The 22880-nt window shown below is 39.3% G+C and overlaps 3 protein-coding genes across 4 annotated transcripts; 2 read left to right on the top strand and 1 right to left on the bottom strand.

Annotated features, from left to right (window-relative positions):
- Nucleotides 1-5070: 5070 nt before the first annotated feature.
- akap14 (A-kinase anchoring protein 14) lies at nucleotides 5071-7085 on the top strand. The gene is made up of 6 exons (XM_041255932.1): nucleotides 5071-5156; nucleotides 5289-5409; nucleotides 5538-5632; nucleotides 5791-5970; nucleotides 6469-6521; nucleotides 6742-7085. Exons 2-6 carry the CDS (start codon nucleotides 5307-5309, stop codon nucleotides 6824-6826), a joined length of 516 nt encoding a protein of 171 aa, XP_041111866.1. The 5' UTR covers nucleotides 5071-5156; nucleotides 5289-5306; the 3' UTR covers nucleotides 6827-7085.
- A 70-nt stretch (nucleotides 7086-7155) lies between these two features.
- Nucleotides 7156-12599, bottom strand: LOC121318834 (NF-kappa-B-activating protein-like). The gene is made up of 10 exons (XM_041255933.1): nucleotides 12520-12599; nucleotides 10892-11316; nucleotides 10510-10590; nucleotides 10120-10181; nucleotides 9848-9955; nucleotides 9711-9750; nucleotides 9335-9447; nucleotides 9000-9072; nucleotides 8514-8663; nucleotides 7156-7986 (listed from the first exon to the last, which is right to left on the bottom strand). The coding sequence occupies exons 2-10, from the start codon at nucleotides 11269-11271 to the stop codon at nucleotides 7812-7814; spliced, it is 1182 nt and encodes a 393-aa protein (XP_041111867.1). The 5' UTR covers nucleotides 11272-11316; nucleotides 12520-12599; the 3' UTR covers nucleotides 7156-7811.
- A 421-nt stretch (nucleotides 12600-13020) lies between these two features.
- LOC121318831 (transcriptional regulator Kaiso-like) lies at nucleotides 13021-21623 on the top strand. Of its 2 annotated transcripts, none has more exons than XM_041255929.1 (2): nucleotides 13021-13141; nucleotides 14730-21623. In XM_041255929.1, exon 2 carries the CDS (start codon nucleotides 14732-14734, stop codon nucleotides 16769-16771), a length of 2040 nt encoding a protein of 679 aa, XP_041111863.1. In that variant the 5' UTR covers nucleotides 13021-13141; nucleotides 14730-14731; the 3' UTR covers nucleotides 16772-21623. The 2 variants fall into 2 exon arrangements, with proteins under 2 accessions (XP_041111863.1, XP_041111862.1); XM_041255928.1 differs by lacking the exon at nucleotides 13021-13141 and adding an exon at nucleotides 13255-13403.
- The last annotated feature ends 1257 nt before the right edge of the window (nucleotides 21624-22880 follow it).

Genomic DNA, 22880 nt, shown 5'->3' with positions numbered 1-22880 from the left:
TTGCTCTGAACCCAAAATCTGCTTGGCAACGGTGTGCCTGGAAACGTGAGCCTCTTTCAAACTGTAGTTAAAATGTTTTTGTTACCTATTCAAGGACAATCTGACGATGACACTTATGAAATCATTGATACTTTGGGATAAGTGACCCTTCATGTGCACTAAAGTCTGGAGCACAATTACACAACGCAGTGGGAATGAGTGTATTGTATATTATAATGCGTCTTTCATGCAGAATTCTGAAGGCTATGGGCTAGATTCTCAAAGCCATTTACTCCACATTGACAATAGCAAGTTTTTTGTCTTTCAGAATTATTATTTTTTTTTGCTTATGATGATTAAATAGTTTGGGGATTTAGCCCTATGTGTGCTATAAGCAGGCTTAAATTTTTGTTCTCAGTTATTACTCATTGAGATGCCAGTAACAGAAGCACACATCATACGTTCTATTATACTCATTTTCTATTCTGCATTCAATTTACATTGACACGTTTGACCCCCTAAGAAAACAATACGAGATCAGTTGCATAGTGTGACAATGTGGTGCATAGGGTGACAAGCGTGGCAACTGTGTCAAGAACTGAAAAACTCTTACACTGCACAGATCTTACAAAAATATTAAAAGGTTGTGATGGAAGTTTTTCACTCAACTTCTGAAAGACACTCAGTGAGACAGTCAAGGTTGAATCAAACAAGTTTATAGCTCAAGGATTGCAAACCTGAGAACACATTCAACACACGCAGGTGCAAAGGAAACCGAGCAATGTTCTGACTTCGCAGAGTCTGTCAGTCACTTCAAGTCACTGACATGCACACACAGGGTCGGATACACACGGCTCAGTGTCTCTGCAGCTCTCTCATGCACTCTTTTGTAGGTGGTTCCTGCTGAGTTATTTTAGCAAGGAGGGGTGGCCTGTAAGTTACATAAATAATATCTTGATAAATAATTTTACAGCAATTGTTACAGGATTGTTAGCATACCATGCCTAAATGCCACAAAGAGAATTTGTAAGGGTTTTTCTAGGCAAAGACAGCTATAAGAGTTCTCAAGAAATGCAAACCTTCTCTGTGAGGTCTCCTTTTCAAGGGTTTTCATTTTCCACCCTTGCCAAAAGATACTACGAAATTACAGACTGCTTCGGGATGACATTACTTTGGTGAAATAAGTACTTTTTAAACCACCTGAAAAGATACTGCATGACCGCTGATGCACTGCTTCATCCATATCTTTGAACCCTCTGTCTGTAATTTACAGAGACTGCTAGTGCTGTAGTATACCTTTAAAAGAGACATTTGGACACTACAATATCAAAAGCTAAACACTGATAAAAAAGCTGTTTTTTTAATTTGGAAATAAATGTTTTTTTTTTTTTGTAAAAAGATGATGTAGGAGATAGTAAGGTATGCCAGACACGATGTCTCCATGGTATTTCTGATCTCTTCCAGGGCTCTTGTAAACAGTTATGCGGTCATGTGACTGATATTCACTTAAAGCATGGCTCTTGCATAATGAGAATCCTTCCTTGCACAGTGACTCTGAATGTTCTAAGAACACTGTGACACAGACAGTTCTGAGGTGGAGTTCCAATCCTAAAAGCATGCATTGTCTTCCAGGTTCAGTCCATGGGATAATAAAGATATTTTCCCTTTTCTCTAACATGATAGGATTCTGCACTTTTTTCTAGTGGAAGAATCTTTATTTCAGCACACAAGTCATTTGATATATTTACCACATTTGTGGACCCAGGACCCGAATGGGGTATAGAAAACATATGACCTGACCAGACCTTGGTAATCAACAGATGGTAGCCAATCAGTGTAAGGTTAAAGGGCTCCTCCACCAACGCAGGATTCCTTTTTTATTTCAAAAGTTTATTCTATAAGCAGCTCTCACGCATTTTAGACTTTATGTTGATTTATGCACATTGCATTATATTTATGCAACATATATAGATCATGTTCAAAAATGTTCATGCATGGTGACCTCATACGAGGACGTATGGAAGACGCAAATGCACGACAGCTTCATATGAGAATACCATTTGTTCCCCATATAAAGCAGTTGAAATGTATTTCAATGAGAATATATTTACTATGTGTCCAAAACTACCTGTTTCCGCTATTTTTAAAACATGTCATGCATGAAAGGGTTAGCTGATGCATATAAGAAGCTGATGGCTAGACCTGACCAGAAGCAGTATCACAGTTTATTGCATACTGAGCACAACCCCTCCCTTCATTAAAGAGGCAGTCAGATCAGGTTGAACACGCTGCCAGCTCTCAGCAGCCAGCACTCCTCTGCATCCCGGGCTGTGCGACAGGCAGGATGGGATGCACACCCTCCAAGTCTCCCTCTGCGTACCAGCACGGGCGAGCCATCCGGGACTCTGACACCTGCTCCACCATCCTGCCCAGCCTGAAGAGCTCCTGTTCCACTCCCCTGTGCAGCACTGCTAGCCACAGCGCCGAGGCACCCAGGCAGCCCTTCCTCAGGGGTAAGACAAGCAACTGAATTTGTTACTGGATGCACTTCAAAATACAGCTACTTGAACTACGTGCAGCAATGCAGTGGTTATCACTGACTAGCATTTACTTCATGAGCGCAGCTCTGTGATAGTGAGGATGGAACATGCGTTTAACAAAGTTGTTTTCCTGATCGTGTCATTTGTATTGTAAGTGCATGCATTGATTACAGGTAAAAGCAAGGTGCAGGTAAAGTGTAGCCAGCAGTGTGGATGAGCTGCCGTTTGAAGTGTGTTCTTTTTTTAATGCTCGAGACAAAAAGCTTTAGTCTTGAAACAGTTTGTGAATTGCAAACTTTAATATAAATAGAAATACAAATGGTTTGTACAGAAGTGAGATCACTTACTTGTCTTGCTCTGTTACTGAAAACACTCTGGCATGTATCAGTGCTAGGGACTGCTCACAAGCAGATGTTTTTTACAGACTTTCAAACAGAATGAACACGACCTGTTAACCTTGCTTTAGGAGCAGCGCAATGGCAGGGCTTCTGTGTGCTGTCAGTATTAATTCTGCTGCACTTTTTACACCAACTTGCTCGCCAATCGTTAACCTGGTTTTTCTCAGCCTGTATCTTACCTGACAAGGAAGAGAGTGTTTAAAAAAAAAAACTGGTGCACAAGTTTGTTCTCCTCGTTTTATTTCGGGAATATTTTCTGAATTTGCATAATATTTTATTTTGAATGTGCTTTTCATCCCAGGATGTCTGCTCTGCTCTTAATCGTGGTTCATTACTGTTTCTGCTTTTGTGGATATTTTGCATGTTAATTAAGTCACCCCCATATTTTTCAAGAAAGCCTGAGCAAGGTGGAATAGAAGCCAGCTACAAATAACCACTTGGGGATTATTAAAATGCAACAAGACGTCTAAAGTGGTCTCACTATATATATCAACTAGGGTGTGCTAATACTTATACAGGGAATTCCCTTAAATGTATTTTCATTGTCAGTTTATGGATTTGGTACAGCAGTAAAAATTCCAGCCCCCAGGATGAGAGGAAAATGTGCTTCCGGTCGGCTTTTAAAACACTCAGTGCACATGTTAATTGCCATTGACTGGTACGCAATAGTAATGGTGAGGGAAGGACAGTATGTCTTGTTTTAACACCAACACATTCACCTCCAAGCATTTTTGATCTCATGCAGACCAGGGCCGATAGCATTTAACCTGAATGACCATATTTCACCTATCAGTTCCCAGCAACGAGTTCCATCCCAGCCGAACTCCGCTGCAGCCCCTGAGCCCTGAACTGGAGAAGAGCCCGCTGACTGAGCAGAGGGGCACTGAAGAGAAGCACACTCCCGAGGAGGAGTCCAAACACAGACCGGGCTGAGTCTCTGAGGAACACTTTGGACTTACTGGCTAGTGACCTGTAATGTTACACGTGTCATCATTGGTCACTACCAAACACACTCTGTTATGGATAGTGAGCCCACAAGTAACAGCTCAGTCAATGTTAGTCAGTGGGATTAGCACTGTTGTTTTGCATGTTACACTGCTATAATAATAACCCACAGATGGTAGAAGCACTTGCTATATTAACATTGTTAGTTGGTGCTTTCTAGCTTCATAGGTCACTAGTGTAAATAAAATATTTTGAACAGTAGAAAAGGTCCCAAACTGACATTTCTATGTACTGTGTGCTGTATTGTTACTGAAGAAGAACAAGTTTTTTTTTTCTTCATTAAGCAAACTCGCCCACTGAGTTAACTTACAATATTTGTTGCAATTGTTATCACTACTCAACACAAAGTGTTGGCACATCTGTTTTGATAATATTCTTGTGAAATAATTAAAAAAAAAAAAGTAAAAATCACAGATGGGTTAAAATGCAATTTGGGATTGTTAACTCCACACTGGTGCCGGCTTGTAGAAAACTCTTTTTGAAGGTAATTTCAGTGCCAAGGGACAAAATAACTACTTTTACTAATTTCTATATACTGAATAACTATAATTATAACTGAGACCTATTAGATTATAAGCACCATCAAACCATATATACAGACTGCAGCTCCCAGACACTAGAGGTAAAACACCACAGCCATCTATAATGCATTATCCAGGAGACAACCTCTTCAAAAATGATTGAAAGTAGCTTGCAGGTGAGTGAATGGGGATGCAAAATGAAGAACCCTGCTTTTAATTATTTGTAATTAATATGACACTGCTCTATTACAGTTCCCATGGCAATCTGCAATTATTAACTAAAGCAACTTAAAAGAGCCACCCTCCACAGTTCTGAATGTGTGCTGTGATCAACAACCCTCTTGAAAACAGATTGTATATCAGTATTAAAATTTGTTGGAGTGGGCTATTTGAAAGCCCACAGTGCAGAAGACTTCAAAGCAATCTTTACTTCCATGACATGGAGACACGCGTGTGTGGGATGGAAGGCTCACCGCTAATTTTGTTTAATGTACACAAAGAAATGCATATAACGAATGGATCCAAAAACACACTTTCACAAAGATAGAGTCGTTCTTGCAATGCAGCATAGTGCGCACGCGCTACTTCACGCAGTGCTGCGTAGCTGCTGGAACAAGTCCGTCGCCCCAGCAACCGATGTAAACAAAAGCATTCAGAAGAGCGCATTGCCACTAGATCAGATTGAATTGTAAACAGAATACAGTTAATAAACGGTAAATATTGGATCTCAAAAGTAGCACCGATTATAAATGGTGTATGGTTATAGTGAGTTGAGTGGGGAGTAATACGGAAATATACCTGATGTTATAATAACGCATATCAGTGTCGTTCATTATTAAATACAGATTTTCTTTCAAATCACCATGGAGATGGACATCGCGCTCAACAAACAAGCGTCCACAATAATCGACATTGCCCTGGAAAATGCGCAGAATTATTTACAAGACTTGAGTGAACTTAAAAAAGGTAAGGTTGCTTTTAAAGCACTCTGAATTCACTCTTCCGGTGGATTTATTTTTAATTTTTTATTGAATAGTCAAAATGATCCTGTGTCCAATGAAAGCGCAGGCTACCTATGGACTGCTTGCTTTCAGAATCGTGCAGTTATGAGATGAAGAACATTGAGTGGACGACATGCAAGGATTTCACAATCGAGCTCGGCCAGAAGCAAATTGAAGAGTATATTTCTGTAAGTATGAAGTCAAATCCAGAAAAAGCAAAATGTTCAGGGAAATGACTACAGCAAATTAACTTTATTGCTGATCTTTCAGGAAAAGTTGTTGTGCCACCTTGCTGGTTGCCTTTACTGTTTAGACCTGTTCTTCCCAATGTGTACTGTTTTTGCAGACATGGGAATGTCATAGGAGCTGGCTTCACTGCATTGACTTTCTGCAAGAGAAGGAGTTGGAATTTAGCAGACAATACCACTACAGAGTGAGGTGGAGCATTCCCACACGCAGGAAACCAATTCCCAGAGCAACAGCCTGCGTCTACTTCATTCTAGAGATCTCCAAGGTTAAACCTCCGGTAGGTACTGTAGCAACAGCACCTTCACGTTAAAGTCTATTAAAATAGGAGGCTTTCGCAACACATTATCTGCAAACACGCACTGCACAATGCAGTATACTAAAATTATACTTTTCATTGTCGACTATCTCAAAAATAGGTCCAGTCGCACAGGCTATCTAGGTCATATACAAGGATTTTGAAAAATCATTTTTGAGAACCAGGTCAGTCACAAAATACTAGGTCAATCAATGATCCAATATGAATAAACCTTTGTACAGTTGCAGAGTTCGGTACAAACTTGATCTGATTTGAAGTAATTACATTAATCAGGAAAAGAGTAGGTCATAAGATCCATCAAAAACAGTTGGACCTCATCCAGTCTGATCTGTTTGCAATCTTGTATAAATACAGTTTGAAGCCTCAGATCTTGGAATTAAATGTATGCAGATGCTTTGATGATCTTGTCTGTGTATCAGGCTTTATTGTTTGATTTCTTTTTTTGCTCTTAATTTTCAGAGCTTTCCTGTAGAAGTGTACTATCTTGTGGAATCAAACCAACTCATAAACAGGTAAACAAACATCATCCACTATACTGTATAACATTATGAATTAGCAACATGCAATATAGTGATAAATAATAATCCAAGTACATATCATTTTCTGGTAAAAAAAAAAAAAATTGTATTTGCAATACTGTAATGCAATCCGTTCAGACAGAGCAGGGTATTGTTTTTGAAAGGTACAAAGTCTATAATATGAATGTTTTCTATTGCTTGCTTCATTTCACAGGCCAGGTCAGACAAGGTTTAGAGAACAGTGGCTCAAGGATGTCATTCAAAGTAAGATTCTTCTACAGGAATCCGTCAACTTCTAACAAATTATTAGAAGCAATAAAATCAATAATACAAAAAATAAATAAACAACACAGTATTTTACATGGAGTTGTATTTGTGTTAAATAAATGCCAGTCCTGACTCGGTTTCACAATTCAATGATTCTTCGTCAGGCAACGCTGACAGGACTTTTCTGAAGAGCATGTCAGATAAGAAAATAACAAGGAAGCTCTGTATTAAGTCATGCTACCACATGGTCAGAAGCATGACAACATTTTTTTGTAAATTTCCATTAGAAAATAAAAAAGAAAGCATATATGTTCCCACAAGATGAAGTACTGCAAGATTAAAAGAAATGCACACGCTTGGGTTTTAGTACAAATTTAATACAAGGAAAGACACATCAATACACACAGTAACAATGCAAACAAACTTTTAAAAACTACAGTTCAATTAAAAATAAACTAAGCCTAGTGCAGAACACACCAGCACAATGAGGCAAACCCAATTTCAAGATCACTTTACCTGCAAAACTGGGACATACAAGTTCGGATACAAATGTAATTTGTTGATGCATCAAACCCAGCTGAGCAGCAGTATTTATATCAAGCTGAGCAAGAACCGGTTAACTCATCACATCACATCACAGCTCTTGTTTGAACGTACATTAGCTACTGACTGTAGCCAGCATAAGCGGTTTTACACCTGTTTTCATTTTGGAACTAGTAGAATTTATTTTATTATTATATACATTTTTTTGAAGTGGCAAGACTGATATCACTACAGTTACATAAATACTAAATTTATGTTACTGTTCAAAATACCCAAATGAATTACAAAAATAGGTTGTGTATTTTGTGTTATAAACAGGCCATCAGTAAATGTAGAAAACAGATTTTTGAATATTTTAAAAGAAATAAAAATTTAAAAACACATTTCTCCCCATGTTACAGGAAAAAACAAATTAAACAGCTCTCAAAACGCAGAGTTGCGATTCAGGCGTTTGCTGTGAAAGGCTGTCGGGTTTCATTTGTCGTCTTTGCCTTTGGTTTTCCTGTACACCATTTCCTTGAAGCTGGACAGGATCTTGCTCTCCCTCTTCCTCCGCTCCTCCTGATTGAAAGATGCCAGGGCTCTCTTTTCATCAGCACTGTAGATCTGGTTTTCCTTACGCAGACGCACAGCCTCCATACGGCGATGCCTAAAAACCAACAACCAAAACCCCTTTAGAAACAGCATGTAGTGAGGTACTCTACAGTAAAAGCAAACGTTCTGCCACCTATCTTTACAGCACTGGCAGGAGTGCAGCTATGGCCACAAGTTTTGCATCGCCCCACAGAATTAACTTAATTTGAAGCAAAATGAATCTGCTGAATAATATTCCGTTAACACGCTGAATTACATACCACTTTTAGGTTTTCCATATACTTAACAAAAAACAGACAAAGTGAAAATACTTAACAATTATAATTTTGTAGTTTGTTTGATTACAAGATGTTAAGTAAAAGATCTATATTATTAGTTTATTTAAAAAAAAAAAAAAAAAAAAGTCTCAATCCTAAAACTGTAGGTGATGCAAAACTTTTGACCATAGCTGTACTCTAAATTATATATTATATAGGTATTATTAATAATAAACCACAGTTGAAAATTACAGTACGGAGTCAGATGTAAACCATCAATAAAATAAATTAAAAACCAGCAGTGTGCCTGCACTAAAGATCTTACCTGCTGCCACTCATCACATAACCAGAATGCTCAAAGTTTGCAATCTCGTCACTGGTCAACCCAATTTCACCTCTACGAGGGATTCTCTTCCCAGCTTTAACATACTCTGCCATGGCTGCTCCTTCTCCAGGGAGCAGAGCGTGACCAAAACTAGAAGAAAAAAAACAAACACAAATATTTTCAGTTTCAAAAACCTAAATCTTTTGCAATTCACCTGTCTATTGTTTTAAATAAATCTGCATCTAAGTGCTTTTACTGGGGTCATATGGGAAAACAGTCTTAGCTGGGAGAAAGCACCTCTAATAAAATGATGAACTTGCAACCTGGTAGGAAAACAAGCTGCAGTAGGAAATGAGGGTCGTACAGTTCACTTTCAAAGTAACCCCAACAAACCACATCATGTCATTGAAAATACCACTTCTACAAAGAAAATAGAACAATGACCGGATGCTTATTGAAGACACTGCTATTTTCCATGGTGCTTACTTTAAAGGTTTGTCATCTTGAGACATGTGTTCAACTGGAGCTTCAGGACCAACGACGCATTCATCCTTGTTACCTGAAAAAGCAAACATTTAAAAGACAATCCGAATGCTGATGACAGTGTTACACTTCAAAGGGAGACAAGTCGTAAGACCATTCCAATGGAAGCAGCAAATAAAAAGGGGCAGTGGGACTTCTAATATAAACGGTTTTACTTTTATACATTTAGCGTCACATCCTGGCGGCCAGGTTCTGATTTGGAGGTGAACAAATGTAACAAATTGTTCGTAGCATCTGCAGCAGTTCCTGTTTTGCTTCCCTACAGCCAGGGGACTCACTAGATCTCTCCACCCAGAGAACCCCATTCTGTTCTTCTTCTTCTGACTGCTCACTGCTGGAGTCACTAGATTCCTTTTGGCTCTTTCTACTCCTCTTCTTCTTTGACTTCTTCCTGTAGTGTTGCATGAGAGGGAAAGATGAGTTAAGACACCAGTTTTTACCCTCTCCTGTAACTGTTGATAAATGACCCAACTACCTGACCAATTATCAATACAGTGATTCTATTGAAAAGTAATACAATGGAGCAACATCGTTTCTAGATTTGTTGTACACGGTACACTATGTGATAAATGTATGAAGGTCTAGCTTCTACTCATTTTACATAATTTATAAACAGCACATTTAAAACATTTTACCCTTAAATAAGAAAATTACTTTTTGTGTTTGCTTTTCTTTTTCTTCTTCTTATCTTCATCTGAAATCATAAAAAAAATGTATTAGCAAAGACATAAAAAAATATTTCACACCTTCACTGAAATGTACACTTCGGCAGATATTTCCAGATGTATTACCTTCAGAAGCACTTTCTGATTCACTGTCGCTCTCTTCAGAATGCTTTTTGTGTTTCTTCTTTTTTGACTTTTTCGACTTCTTCCTTTTCTTTTTCTTCTTCCTTTTATCTGTACGTGAAAACATGCAACACCAAGGTTACCAGAGATTACAGCAATGGATCTAGAAAAGAAAAGCACAACTAAAATGCAATGTTACAAAGCAGTCCCCTCAAGCACCAGAACAATATTATCTGAAGCTACTAAACCCCTTGAAAATGAAAGTAAGCCTTTACCTTGTGAACTTGAATCAGAACTGTTTTTAGCGTCGTCTTCTACCGGAGTGTGTTCATCAGAACTGTAAAAAGGATTAATCATTTTGTTTTAAACATTGGTGGGAAAGATGAGCCTTTAGGGTAAATGGGCTTCTACTGTATTTTTATGTTAATGAAAAAATAAAAACACCCTTTAAATTGTTAGTATGCTAACTAAGGGTTCATTCAGTACACCATCCAAGAGAAACAGCAACAGATGCTCCAGAATAATGTATTGTGAGAGTAACGGCTCATGACTCCAACGCATATTTATTTCTCAATACAAAACATGCAAGTAATACACTATTATAATGATGATGGTTTTCTTAATGTCAGTACACTTCATTATACAATACAACTTCCTAGACTTACTCTGGTTCTGGAACTTTTGGCGACACTGCCCAGATTTCAGGTGCTCCCAACTCCCCAATTCTCTCGCGCTCTTGCAGTCTCCTTAAATGCAAAACATTGGGTTGGTTTCTTGAAAACGTGGCAGTGTTTAGAAGCTAAACAAACTCAAGAAATGGCGGAAAATAGCTTTCACAACCATTACTTATAAAATTTAGACAAAATGCTTTGAAAATATAACAAGCTCAAATAAATAAATTCATAAAATTTTGTACTATATATATATAAAAAAAAACTGAATGTTTTGTGGCACCTTCCCACAGATTATTAGCAAATCAAGTAAGCAGGTTTTTTTAAAATGTACACCGCCTGGAGTTCTACTTTCCCGAAGGCTGACAAAACAAACCTGGATATGAAGGTATCTTGTCTCTGCCGAAGCACATCTTCTCTTTTTTCATAGTGCTCCGGTCGAGCTTTATCGTAACTTCCATAGTTGGACCTTACATCCCGCTGGCTGGATCTCGCGACCCTCTCTCTGGATCTCGATCGGCTGTGCTGGTTTTCAGTAGGGAATTTAGGTCCACCTCTCTCCCTTGAATGAGACCGAGACCACCTTGTCTTTCTCACTTCTTTAAAAAACCCTGCACTGTGCTTATTGGATTTCACTGGCGGGCTTCTGGACCGGCTCCTGCTCCTGCTTCTGCTTCTGGACCGGCTGTGTTTTTTCTTTCTGGGACTGTGGACAGGCTCGGAACTGTGACTTCTTGACCGATGAATGGGCGGCATGGCTCACAATTATCCTTTTCAAACCAGGTCAATTGTTTTTTCTTTCTTTAAAATAAAAAAATGAGAGTGCCAGCATTTAAGATGTGTTCTTTGATCTTTAAAATAGGCCACTATAGTACACAAAGACAATACCCTTTGATAAAACATGTTAAAACAACTAGACACCAAAGGACAGGTGTGCTGATAAAGACTCATCTTGTTTTTTAAGTACCATGCAAAGTTTTGTGCACTCAAATAAAATGAAACTGCACACTCACATGGCAGTTCAGCATTACTGATTGGGTTTCTGTTTAAAAATAGTTTGTTTGTAAAGCTTACATAATTGGATTCACATTAAATTAAATGTTAAAAACAGCCTGTGTAATGGCATCTAGCAGGAGTTCTCAACCCTGGTCCTGGGACCCCCTGTGTCTTCTGGGCCAATAGAGCTGACAGTTACTTAACTAAACCAATAACTTGCTGAATTAAACTTTTGTAATGGTTTTCAGCTCCTAAAAAGTTGCTGATTTCAAGTTACTTCTAAAATGTTACAGCTAACTTGAAATCTGCTACGGTTTAAGAGCTGAAAACAAGTAAAAAGGTCTAATTAAGCAAATCAGCTGTTCAATTAAGGGTTTCGTTAAGTATCTGAGAGCTCAGCTGGAATGAAAACCAGAAGACACAGGGGACTCTGAAGCCCTGGTATACAGGACTACTGTTGGACTATGTCGGAATGGACATCGCATAGCACTTTGATCCATTCTTGGTTATACAATGGGTTTAATAAGACACATCTGAGCTTCTTACCTATAAAGGAGTCTTATTTCAAAACCTGCTATGTACGACAGATCAGGTTGTTTGACAACAACAGACATACCATTAGGAGGTTAAGCAGAATGAGGTGGTGCACTCACAAACTACCTTAACCCTGGAGACTGTGTTTTGTGTGCTGCATTTATAATATCCAAGGACTGTCAACTAGTATTTTCTCTTACTTTGTTAGTATACGGTAAGCTTACTAGCCGGGTACATCAATACTGCAGCACGACACACATTGACAGTTTCACATCTAAAGTTTCACGAAAGTTTATAACTACATTTTGACTGGCTTGTTGAAGCGCTACAATAACACCGTTGCCATCAAGTGAGGCCCTATTGAAAGTGTGGAAGCAAGACCTACTTCGACAAATGTTCCAATGCTCGTCAAGGTTTACACATTTAAAATATAAAACAGTAACGCTACAAGACTACGACAGAAAAAAACCCTACCAGTATACAATGCGCCCATAGTCACTCGCACCTCTGTCGTTGTTTTTAATGGACATATACAGGAAACTGGTGCATTGCTGAAAAATGTCCCCTCTGGTTGTGTGAACCAGGGTGACTAGTTCCTAAGATAAATGTTTATAAAGGCATGTCAACATGGGACTATGTACCGACATATGTACAGTGATAAATAATAATGTCAAGTGTACGTTTAGGAGAAAATACTTGCAATAAGCCATCGTTATTTTTGTGAAATAATAGAGGATGTCGTACAATCATACAACGAAAGTACAGAGTTGATTTGCACAGTGCCATTCTAAAGTCACTGCTGTTCTGTATTTTGAATAATCCCTTCTTATTCGTTGCATACCTGAGAGGTTCAACATACAGTATGTATATATATGTATGTATATGTATATATATATATAGTAACTTTTTAATACGGAACAATGTAATGTTTCTATTGGTGTTTTTAGCGGTCCCTGCTGGCGCATATCAGATTAATTCACTAGCAGCTCTTTCATTTCAGCTGCAGAAAAGTGTTGCGTTTTTTTTTTTTTTTTTTTTGGTTTGCAGAAGCCGAGGACAGTGCCAAAAAGGAACAAGAGGAGGACTAGTTTTGCAGGTAACTATCAGCCACACGATAATATCCCAGTTTAAACACGCCCGTCGGTTACTGACTGCATCGCTTTTATGAAAAGGTGAAAGCATTTGAATTCCGAATAGGCCTCAACCTCGCATGAACCAGGAAGAAAGACGAGTTTCCTTTTCTGATGCTTCGTGGTTTTTTTTTTTATTTGTCATCAACAGATATTCGTGTTTTTTCTTCAAAAGAATTAACCCACAAGGTGCAGTCCGAGTCGCCAACAAACCATATACATGTTTAGGTAAAATGGAAAGTCTCTGAAATAAACGTGTTTTTGTTTAGTTTTGTATTCGTCAGCAAGGAGGCTTGGGAAGCCTGCACTAGGCCTTGTTCAACTGCATAGTCAATATTTCCCTGGGTTCACAATTTCCATTGAGCTCGTTGACATTTATCTTTGTGTTGTGTTTTTGTGCGGTATTTGTGATTTGGATACTGTAGAGAAATAGTTAGATTTATCTGTAGCGGTAAGCTCAAAAATACTACGCCAGCTGCCTTCATTATTAAGTCAACAAAGGTTGTAGAGGGAAACGATTTGAAACACCGATTAGTGTAGCTTTGCAAAGCAAAAACTGAGAGGTCGTACTGTATTTATTGAATGTCTAGATCCAATGTATGTATGTCTGTCTGTTTATATATAAAATAAGTTGCATTGGACCGCAGTTTAATATAGTTTAGGGGATTTCTAGTAGGAGGCGATAACATTTGTATGATATCTTTTTTTTTTTTTTTTTTTTTTTATAAATATTCCGTTATGAAGAAGAATACAACGTTATGTTCCTTATTATTTTTAATTGGAAAATCTACCCCAAAGCCTCGAAATAAGTTTATTCATAGTAGTTGTGGAGTCTGGAATTAGACAATAAGCAAAACAAGAACAGACATTGGCGAGGCTGGATAGACATTTAGTACTAAGTGAATTAACAGCACTTTGTTGACCTGCGGGCTTCCAAAGTAAATTACGTTCATCGATACCGATCGGGTCTTTGATATGCATGCTTGCAGAGGGAATTTGGGCAAATGACTGATAGATACTGTTGCTTTGACAGACACGTGTTTTTCATAGTTCCCTATAATTGCTGTTACATCCATTCACAGATTGATACTACTACGTTTTTGATTTTAGCATGAGTTATAACATGCAAAAAGGTAGCCGTGCAACAACCAACCACATAGGAAGGGAGACTGTGCATACTACTCGTTATTACTTCCTATTCCATAACACAGCTTGTGATCCGCACTTTGACGTGCCAGTGCTTCAGTACAGAATAAACACAGGCAGTCTGTCAGTGGTGTGCGCTTTGCACATGTGCAATAAATTGGACTGAGGCATGTGTAATGTTGAGGTAAACCGATGGCTAATGATTATAATCACTTCAAATCATTTTATAAAAAAGAATCATTGAAAGTACCTGGCACTTTTTAAAAGTAAAAGTTTTGTTTTTTTGTGGACATCCTATACAGATGGCTCCTGAAATGTTACAGGCGCCATATGTTATGCAATGAGGTATTTTATTTTGTAATGCTTTCTGTATGACGTCTGCTGATATAACCTTTCTCCTTTTTGCAGGGATGGCGAGCATTAAGCTAATTTCAGCAGCGGACTCTCAGTACTCTGGGACACTCCTGAAGGCTCTTAATGAGCAGCGCAGCACTGGACTCTTCTGCGATGTTACCATTATTGTACAGGACCGTAAATTCAGAGCCCACAAAAACATCCTGTCATCTTCCAGCACTTACTTCCATCAGCTTTTTTCAGTTGCTGGCCAGGTGATTGAGCTTAACTTCATAAAGGCGGAGATTTTTGAAGAAATACTGAATTACATTTACAGTTCAAAAATCATCCGGGTCCGATCGGACATTCTGGAGGAGCTCATTAAGTCTGGTCAGACGCTAGGAGTCAAATTCATTGCTAACCTGGGTTTGCCCCTCTCCCAGGTCAAAGGATTACCTGGTTTGTCAAAAGATCCTGCACCGGATGATGTGGGTTCCAGTTCATCATCCAAAGGCCCAGGGTTGCAAAATATCCCAGCCAAAAATGATCTAATTACCCAAGAGGCAGGTGGTGAAGCCATGCCCATTATAACTGAGGCCTTCTCTCTGTCCAGCGAGGAATTCAAGCAGTCCGAAGGTTTTGTTGACAATGATTCAGATAGCGACGATGTCATATTCTGCTCTGTAATTACACCCCCAAAATCAGGTGTATCCAGCAGCACAGTTACACAAGGTCAGTCCAACAGCACAGTGACACAAGGTCAGAACAAGCCTGCTGAAATTATCGACTTGGAAGAAGAGGACACAGCAGAAAACAGTCAGCCTGCTCCTGTTAGCAGCTCCTCTAGGTTGATTCAGGGCAGTACTGTGAAAAACTCTAGTGCTGTAACAATACCCTCTAGTGAACAGGAGGAAACTAATCCAGTGCCTGGCACAAGCCAGCCTAACTCCAGTTCCCTCACCTCCCTCCCAGAGCGAGAAAGTCCTGACACCAGCATGAATCTTGCCTCTCCAACTGGCTCTTCGTCTTGGGACAGCTTCTGCAGTCCCCCATCCACCCCAGTTCCAGTGACTAGTTCCCCGACAGGCACGTACCCCAGCACTAAAGCAAAGGAAAACCATGAGGCCAGAGGAGTCCAGAAGAAGCAGGTGGTAGCACTCTTAGAGAATACTGCAAGCAAACCTGGTGAATTTAAAATCAAGCTCTCAGACATAGGGTCGGCAAGCCATTCCAGAAACGGAGCCGCTGAGTCGAAGGGCTCTGAAAACATCACGGGTGGGAAGAAGATCATAACTTTGGACAAAGGCGCCGAAATCGACGCTTTGTCGACCGGGTGCAAGGTGTACGCCAATATTGGAGAGAACACCTATGACATTGTCATTCCAGTGAAAGACGACCCTGGTGAAGGAGATTCCCAATCCGGTGGGGGGAAGAAATCCAGAACGGCTACAACTGATGATCTGGACACCTCCCCAAGCCGGAAAAAGATCAGAGTGAAGCACGATGACCATTATGAGCTGATTATGGACGGGCGGATCTTTTATATCTGTATTGTTTGCAAGCGGTCATACGTGTGCCTGACCAGCCTGAGGCGGCACTTCAACACCCACTCCTGGGAGAGGAAGTACCCATGCCGTTACTGTGACAAAGTGTTCGCTCTCGCCGAGTACAGAACGAAGCATGAAATCCATCATACAGGAGAGCGCCGCTACCAGTGCTTGCTTTGCGAAGAGTATTTCATCAACTACCAGGTGTTGTCTTCGCACTGCAAGTCCGTTCACAACCAGGATCCCTCTGGGAAAAAGGAGAAGGACGACAACGAATCCAAATTGTACCGTCTGCTCCCTTGCAAATCCTTGCAGCTCAGGCCGTACTCCTACGTCTCCAACCCCTCGGGTGAAATACCCATTATAAACGAGGACGGACTCGTGTACCATGTGGATCCCAGCAAAGCGGCGTCCGGTTTCAGCCCCGGCTCCCAGCCTCTCGCATCGGGCAAGCAGGTAGTGCACTGGGATGATATTTTTGTCCATCCTGGTTCGGGGCAGCCAGCGACTTACATACATCCCTCTGAAGGCACTTCTGAGTTTGAATTTGTTATACCAGAGTCCTACTGAAAGCACTTTGCTTTTTTCTCCTCTCTGTGGTCCAAGACAAACTCCTACTCTAAAACCATGTTGGGTGTGAATTTGAGTCACATGTATGTAGCATGTCTCAACGTAGCACTGGCTTGGTGGCCTGAGGCAGCTAGGTTTTAGTAAGCAACCCTGGTCAATTAAATCTCTTTTTTAATTTTTTTTTAAAATTGTGGTAGGTGAACTATAATGTTTAGCTGGTTACTTTTTGTATGAAATTATTCTTTTAATAAGTTATGTTACCCATAGTTGGGTTAGAAAAAAAAATAGAAATCAAGTTGCAAATTATATTCCAAGATAAGCATTTGCAAAAGTAGATGCTGTTTAAACTACAAGGCATAGGTTTCCTAGAATATGAAAAAACTGTTTAAAGTTGTTAGAGATACGTGCAGCAGTTCAGTATCTTAGGTTTTGTTTTTTGTATATACCATGATTTTAGAGCGCAGCATTATCGGAGAGCATTCTAAATTGCTTTACATAACCAAGAATGCTTATCGACCCGAAATAAATGATCTTTTTTCACAGAAGATGTTGATGAGTTGGCAGATCTATCTGATGGCGAACGTCTTCACATTACGTGCCTGTCAAACAATCTGGTGTAACATGAAAAGCAGACCCGGTATTTATAGAATTCTTTCTGGCCCTAGTTCCGGAGTTGTGGTTATCACTGACACTTTTACAGTTTTTAGGTAGCAGATAACCTAAATTACAGTTGCAGATATTTGTAAAAGAAAAAAAAAAACATTACATTCAGACTAGGTAATCATAGGGTGAATTTCATCCTACAGTGAAAATGTTACTCTCTTAACAGATACTCAGCTGTTTAGAAAGGTATAATACGGTGTACTTTTGGTGGATATTTTGAATGTTCACGGGAGCAGAATGGTTAAGCCAAGGTGGGTTAGGGTCAGTCCGTCATCAAACTGGTTTAAAGCCTGTGCTGTTTTTAAATTTTTTTTTAATGAACTTAAGACTAAAAACAGATAATAAAGCAGAAACAGCAATGTCCAGAATACAAGTTGTAAAAGAAAATAATTAAATGTAATGTTCTCTTTTTGTTCAGCATTGTTCATGCCTATTCCTGCAATAGAAAAGCTAGCTCATGAATGGCTTTGGCTCTTTTCTTGTTTCATGTTTAGCAAAAACATACAGCTGATAAGGTTGATGAGTAGTGCAGGAATGAATTGCTGTCCAATCAGGGTCTATGTACAATGCAGTTTATTTACATCACATAATACAGTTGCTCATGAAAAGTCAGGTGCTGCCAGTGCAGGTGCAGGTTGCAGTGTTGTGACAGTGTTGAAATCCTGGGTGGTTGTTGCTGTACAGTACAAAAACACATCAGTAGCGAGGGACCGTACTCCCGTAGCTGCGTCACCCTTGTACGGCCAGACTCCTCCCCGTGATCAGCACGGTGCCACGCTCTATCCAATCACCGCACACCACAGCCGATCACAATAGAGTCGCAGTCTTACAGCTACCAGTGTTCCGGTTCTGTCCTACCACCAACTTTACTTAGCGCCTTTCCAGGTCAGGAGGTAGATTTGCAGCACAGATTCATTCTGTCCCGTTGACAGGTTGATGTCCATAATTTTAACAGTTTGGCAATATATATATATATATATATATATATATATGCGCACTATTTGAATAATGTTGAAGAGTAGGCAATGCCTTTTATCATGGAAATGAATCTTAAATTGTAGTTGCTATGTTAGAGAGAGAAGGGGAATTAACTGTCTAAATAGGGGATATTCCTGAAACATGGTGCTGGATATTTCACACATATTATCTTACTGTCCTGAGACTTTTTTTTTTTCCCTTTCACAGACACTTGACTGCTTAAGGCCACCAAGCCAATTAGTGTAGATCAGCCAAAGTAACCCAATGTTCTGTACACCAAGTTAGTGTAGCTTGTAAGAAAAGAAGATAAATCTGCTGAAGGGAATAAAAAAGGGATAGATATTTGAAGTGCTTAACTGTATTGCTGTAAAATTGAATTTTGTGTAGGAAAAGTGCTAACCTAAACCCTGATTCCAGATATGGCACTCTGTGGCACATGCATAGATAGTGTAGTTCTGTCTAACTTTCATTCTGATATATCCCATTTGCAGAGTTGAGGTTTAGCACTTTGTTCCACTGATCTTTTAATTTAGTGTTCTGAGGATGAATTTTAGCATTCAGTAGGATTCTTGGCTCACCTGCCCAGTGCTTATGTATGGGGGTAAATGTAATGTATTGTGATAGGCTTGTTTTTCCCTGTAACTAACAGCCTTCAGCATCTGATGTGTGCAGAAAAGGAGGATTTGACTTCAGCTTTAGGAGAAACAGTCTCATTCTCTTAAAGAAATAGTGCTTTTACAGTGCAGCCAATATAACAAGCCCATTCTAGCAAACATATTTGTCACAATGTTAAATAAATGTTTTTTTCATATTTTGGAATATGAACGTTCAGTGGAATCTGCTTTATGACGTACAGTAACTTTACTACTGTATTAGTAAAAAGCTTGTAACTGTGGGTGTGGGGGTCAACAGGGCTGAAAAAATATCCCTGTGCCAGTCTGGCCCACTAACCTAACAAGGGCCGTTCCCGAACCGATTGCCAACATTTAACTGTATCAAAAATAATAAAGGAGGATTGAGAACAAGAATGTGCTTTAGTGGGGATCCAGGCAAACCCGTGCATGGCTGGACCTTAATCATGAAATATCAGCAGTGGCTTTGACGTTCCCTGGGCATGGCAACACTGTGGCACTGCAGTTCAGGGGTGATTGTTTTATTCCTTATGGTGGAAGTTATTGATTTCATTTTCTAGAGAACCCCACTATTTTTATTCTAACGCCATCCTGTGGTGACAACAAGCAGACTCCAGTACACAATTTTTTTTATATATAACATTATGCTTTCATATAAATATACTTCCCATTGCAACCCCAGAGGCTGATATCTGTCTCTGCATGCACAGATACCTGAAGCTAGGGCGGTCTGGATCTGGGAGGGTGATATATAAGTGCGTTGGGCTAATCTAGACAAGACGAGGAAGGCATGCAGCCTAGTGATACCTGCATCTCCAAGACAGGGCTGTAATTCTGAATACAGTTTAGTGTGGGGAGGCGATATAGATTTGTAGTGTTAGAAAACCATGAAGAATATGACACGGCAACCTGAAGGTTGTCAGTGGATTGAGTGTTCTTGGTAATAAGGTGTGCATTAGTGATTTATACTGGATGCTTAATAACCCTTATTTATAGCACTGTTTGCTACATGTGCTGGCCAGTAGAAGCACTTCAGATCTAGTTGTTTCTGTGTGTGTGTGTGTGTTTAAAGTACAATACAGTGCTTGCTTAATTTTCCAACTGTCTAAATTAACTGTCAAAGCTGTGCTTCTGCTTTTCAAACAACTTCTGTAAATAACTGTACTAAAGCCCTTTACTTAACATTAGATTCTTGTTTCTTATTTATAGCTCTTAGTGCTTTTGAAAATGGAAATAAAACTTTATGAATATACATTCTTTCAGTGTTTGTGTCATGAGGGGAACACTTTGTAGATGCCATGTTGTGAGTTGGTTTCAGAGCTCTGTTCCAGCTTTCCTGCACTGCGCTTGCATTCTGTACAGGACACTTTTACAATTCCCAGGTAATCCACTGTATGTATCCCTAGCAATGACATTTTTTTTTCCAAGGATTTCTGAAAACATGGGAGGACAGGTGAACCAATCAGAAGAGAAACAAATTCTTTCATCAATGGAGGAGCGCGATATCTTAAAAAAAAAAAAAAATGTAACCTCAATGTTAACTATTAGTGAACAGTTGAAATGTTCATCTCAATGAATTGTCGTTTTTGTAAAAACATACAGTACACATTTCTTCGTAGCACGAGCAAAAATAAATAAGTAAAAATAATAAATCCAGTTTGTTTTATTCCTTTATACGTACACAGACACGCATTCTTACAAAATGGCTTTAGATTGAGACAAGAAAACAATACAAGCCTAGTCCTTAAAGAATGCACGAAAAAAAGCAAAATTCATCGTTTTTGAATGAAGAAACAGTAAACCATTTATAACCTTACATCTTTGGCGACTGTCTTCATTCCAGGTTCATAACACACATGCAGGTGACCCATGAAGCAGCGTCACCCTCCCTCGAACTGGATCATTCCTGTCTGCAATCGGCTTGTGAAACATCTGCAGTAATGTTCCACAAATGTTTTTCCAACAATTCCCTTGGCTCCATGAGGTACAAGGTGGACAGATTACTCATGGTTGGGAATTTGTGTTGGGGCGTGTGTGCTAGAGTTAGGAAGTCCTCAAGGAAAAAGGTATAGTATTGATGGTGTAATAAAACCACTCCTAGAGGAATGTCTATCAAATGTGTAACACCATAGGTGCAAAACCTACTGCCATAGCAGAAAAAAAAAAAAAAAACTATTAGCGCTGTCCCCAATTTGTTTATTATTTTTTTTTATATAGACTGAGCTACAGGAGGATGTTTATGTGTGAATTTTGGATGTAGTGGTCGGGGGGGCTATCTTAACACAGTATTCCATATTAAAAGTTATTTCTACTAACTAATGCACAGAACAGGAAGGGGGAGGGTGCAGAGTACACCTGCATATTGAACAGCCCGGCACCAAAACAAGTGTAAGAGATGTAAATGAGGTATGAGCTGACTTTAAACTCCCTGCAGTGAGATAAGACCACTTCAGTGCGAGGGCTCTCTAGTGATGACTGGTTCCACTTGGTGTAATCTACTGTATAGCTGTGGCCAAAAGTTTTGCAGCACCCTATAGAATCAACTGACTTTGCTTCATAAAGTCGAGTGAAACCTGCTGAATAATGTTACGTTAACATATTGAATTGTATACCACTTTGTAGTTTTCCCACATACTTAACAAAAAAAGCTGACACGGTATTTTAAAATCGAACATGAACTACAGTTTGCTTCTGGTAGACAAATGCAATATCATTTTGTAGCTTCTTTTAATGTTAAATAAAAGATCTAAATGAAGTCATCACTGCTGCATGCCTTTTAAATAACTGAATTTTCACTTAAAGGAAGGTAATGTTTCCTTCCCTCTTACTTCATCAGTAACCTTTTACCATCTCGAGATGCTGTATTGTTACAAAATATATACAAACAAAACAATGACACACCGCTATGATATTTATAAACACACGTTTAATCCAGTTATGGAGTCTAGGGTTTTAAACAGTCAAGAAACAAAATAAGCACATGGGCTCTTCCACATGACAACACATGGCAGCATTTTTTCTTCTGAAGCCAGTACAAAGTCGTCCCCCCCCCCCCCCCCCCCCCCCATTTTCACGACCGTAAGCACTTTCAAATGAAAACACTGGATTTCTCCAAGACTTTTCCAAACTAACGTTTTATTTGCTATCTTAGTTCAAAGGCAGTGCGTGCATGGGGCGGATCAAAATGAATCACAGTTCTGGCACTTTTCAGTATTGTTCGAATAGAAAGCATATTTGAAATGGAAGGTTAATGGACTTCACTGTCTTGAAACTGCTGCATCGTTGAAAGCACCTCATACAGTGGTTAATTATTATTATTTTTAATACAATGGTATTGTCAAAGGTCCTTTTAAAGGCTGTAGACCAGTAAGTGACGTGCTGTGCATGACGTGCTGTTAAAAGTTGTCATTATGGCTTGCTACCTGGAGATGCCCACATCTGTGGCTGGAAGGGAGGAAAGTCTCCTTATTCGTATTCCTAGTTAGGGAACTCCGCCAAGACAGGCAAATGCATATTGTACCTATTATATTGCCTGTAAAATGTCCAATAAAAGTTACTTTTCACATTGTAAAGCCCTCTATCAATAGGTTCAGAACTATTCCTAATCCTTAAAGGAGTGCTAATCAAGTCTTTTAAACCCCACTGGCAACATTATTACAGCTCCTCATTTTGGGTACCTGAAATCTATAGTAGTGGATTTAAAATATCTACTTTTTTTTTTTTTTTTTAAAGCAAAGAACCAAAAGATCTTCAGCGCACAGCAATCAAAATGGAACACTTTGGTTATCATTCCTTAAACACGAGCAGCTCGGGCAAGGCTGCTAACAGGCTTCGCT

Source organism: Polyodon spathula, chromosome 7, assembly GCF_017654505.1.
Source record: "Polyodon spathula isolate WHYD16114869_AA chromosome 7, ASM1765450v1, whole genome shotgun sequence".
Lineage (NCBI taxonomy): Eukaryota > Metazoa > Chordata > Actinopteri > Acipenseriformes > Polyodontidae > Polyodon > Polyodon spathula.
Note: the sequence above shows the minus strand (reverse complement) of the source record. Positions and strands in the feature narration are given on the sequence as shown.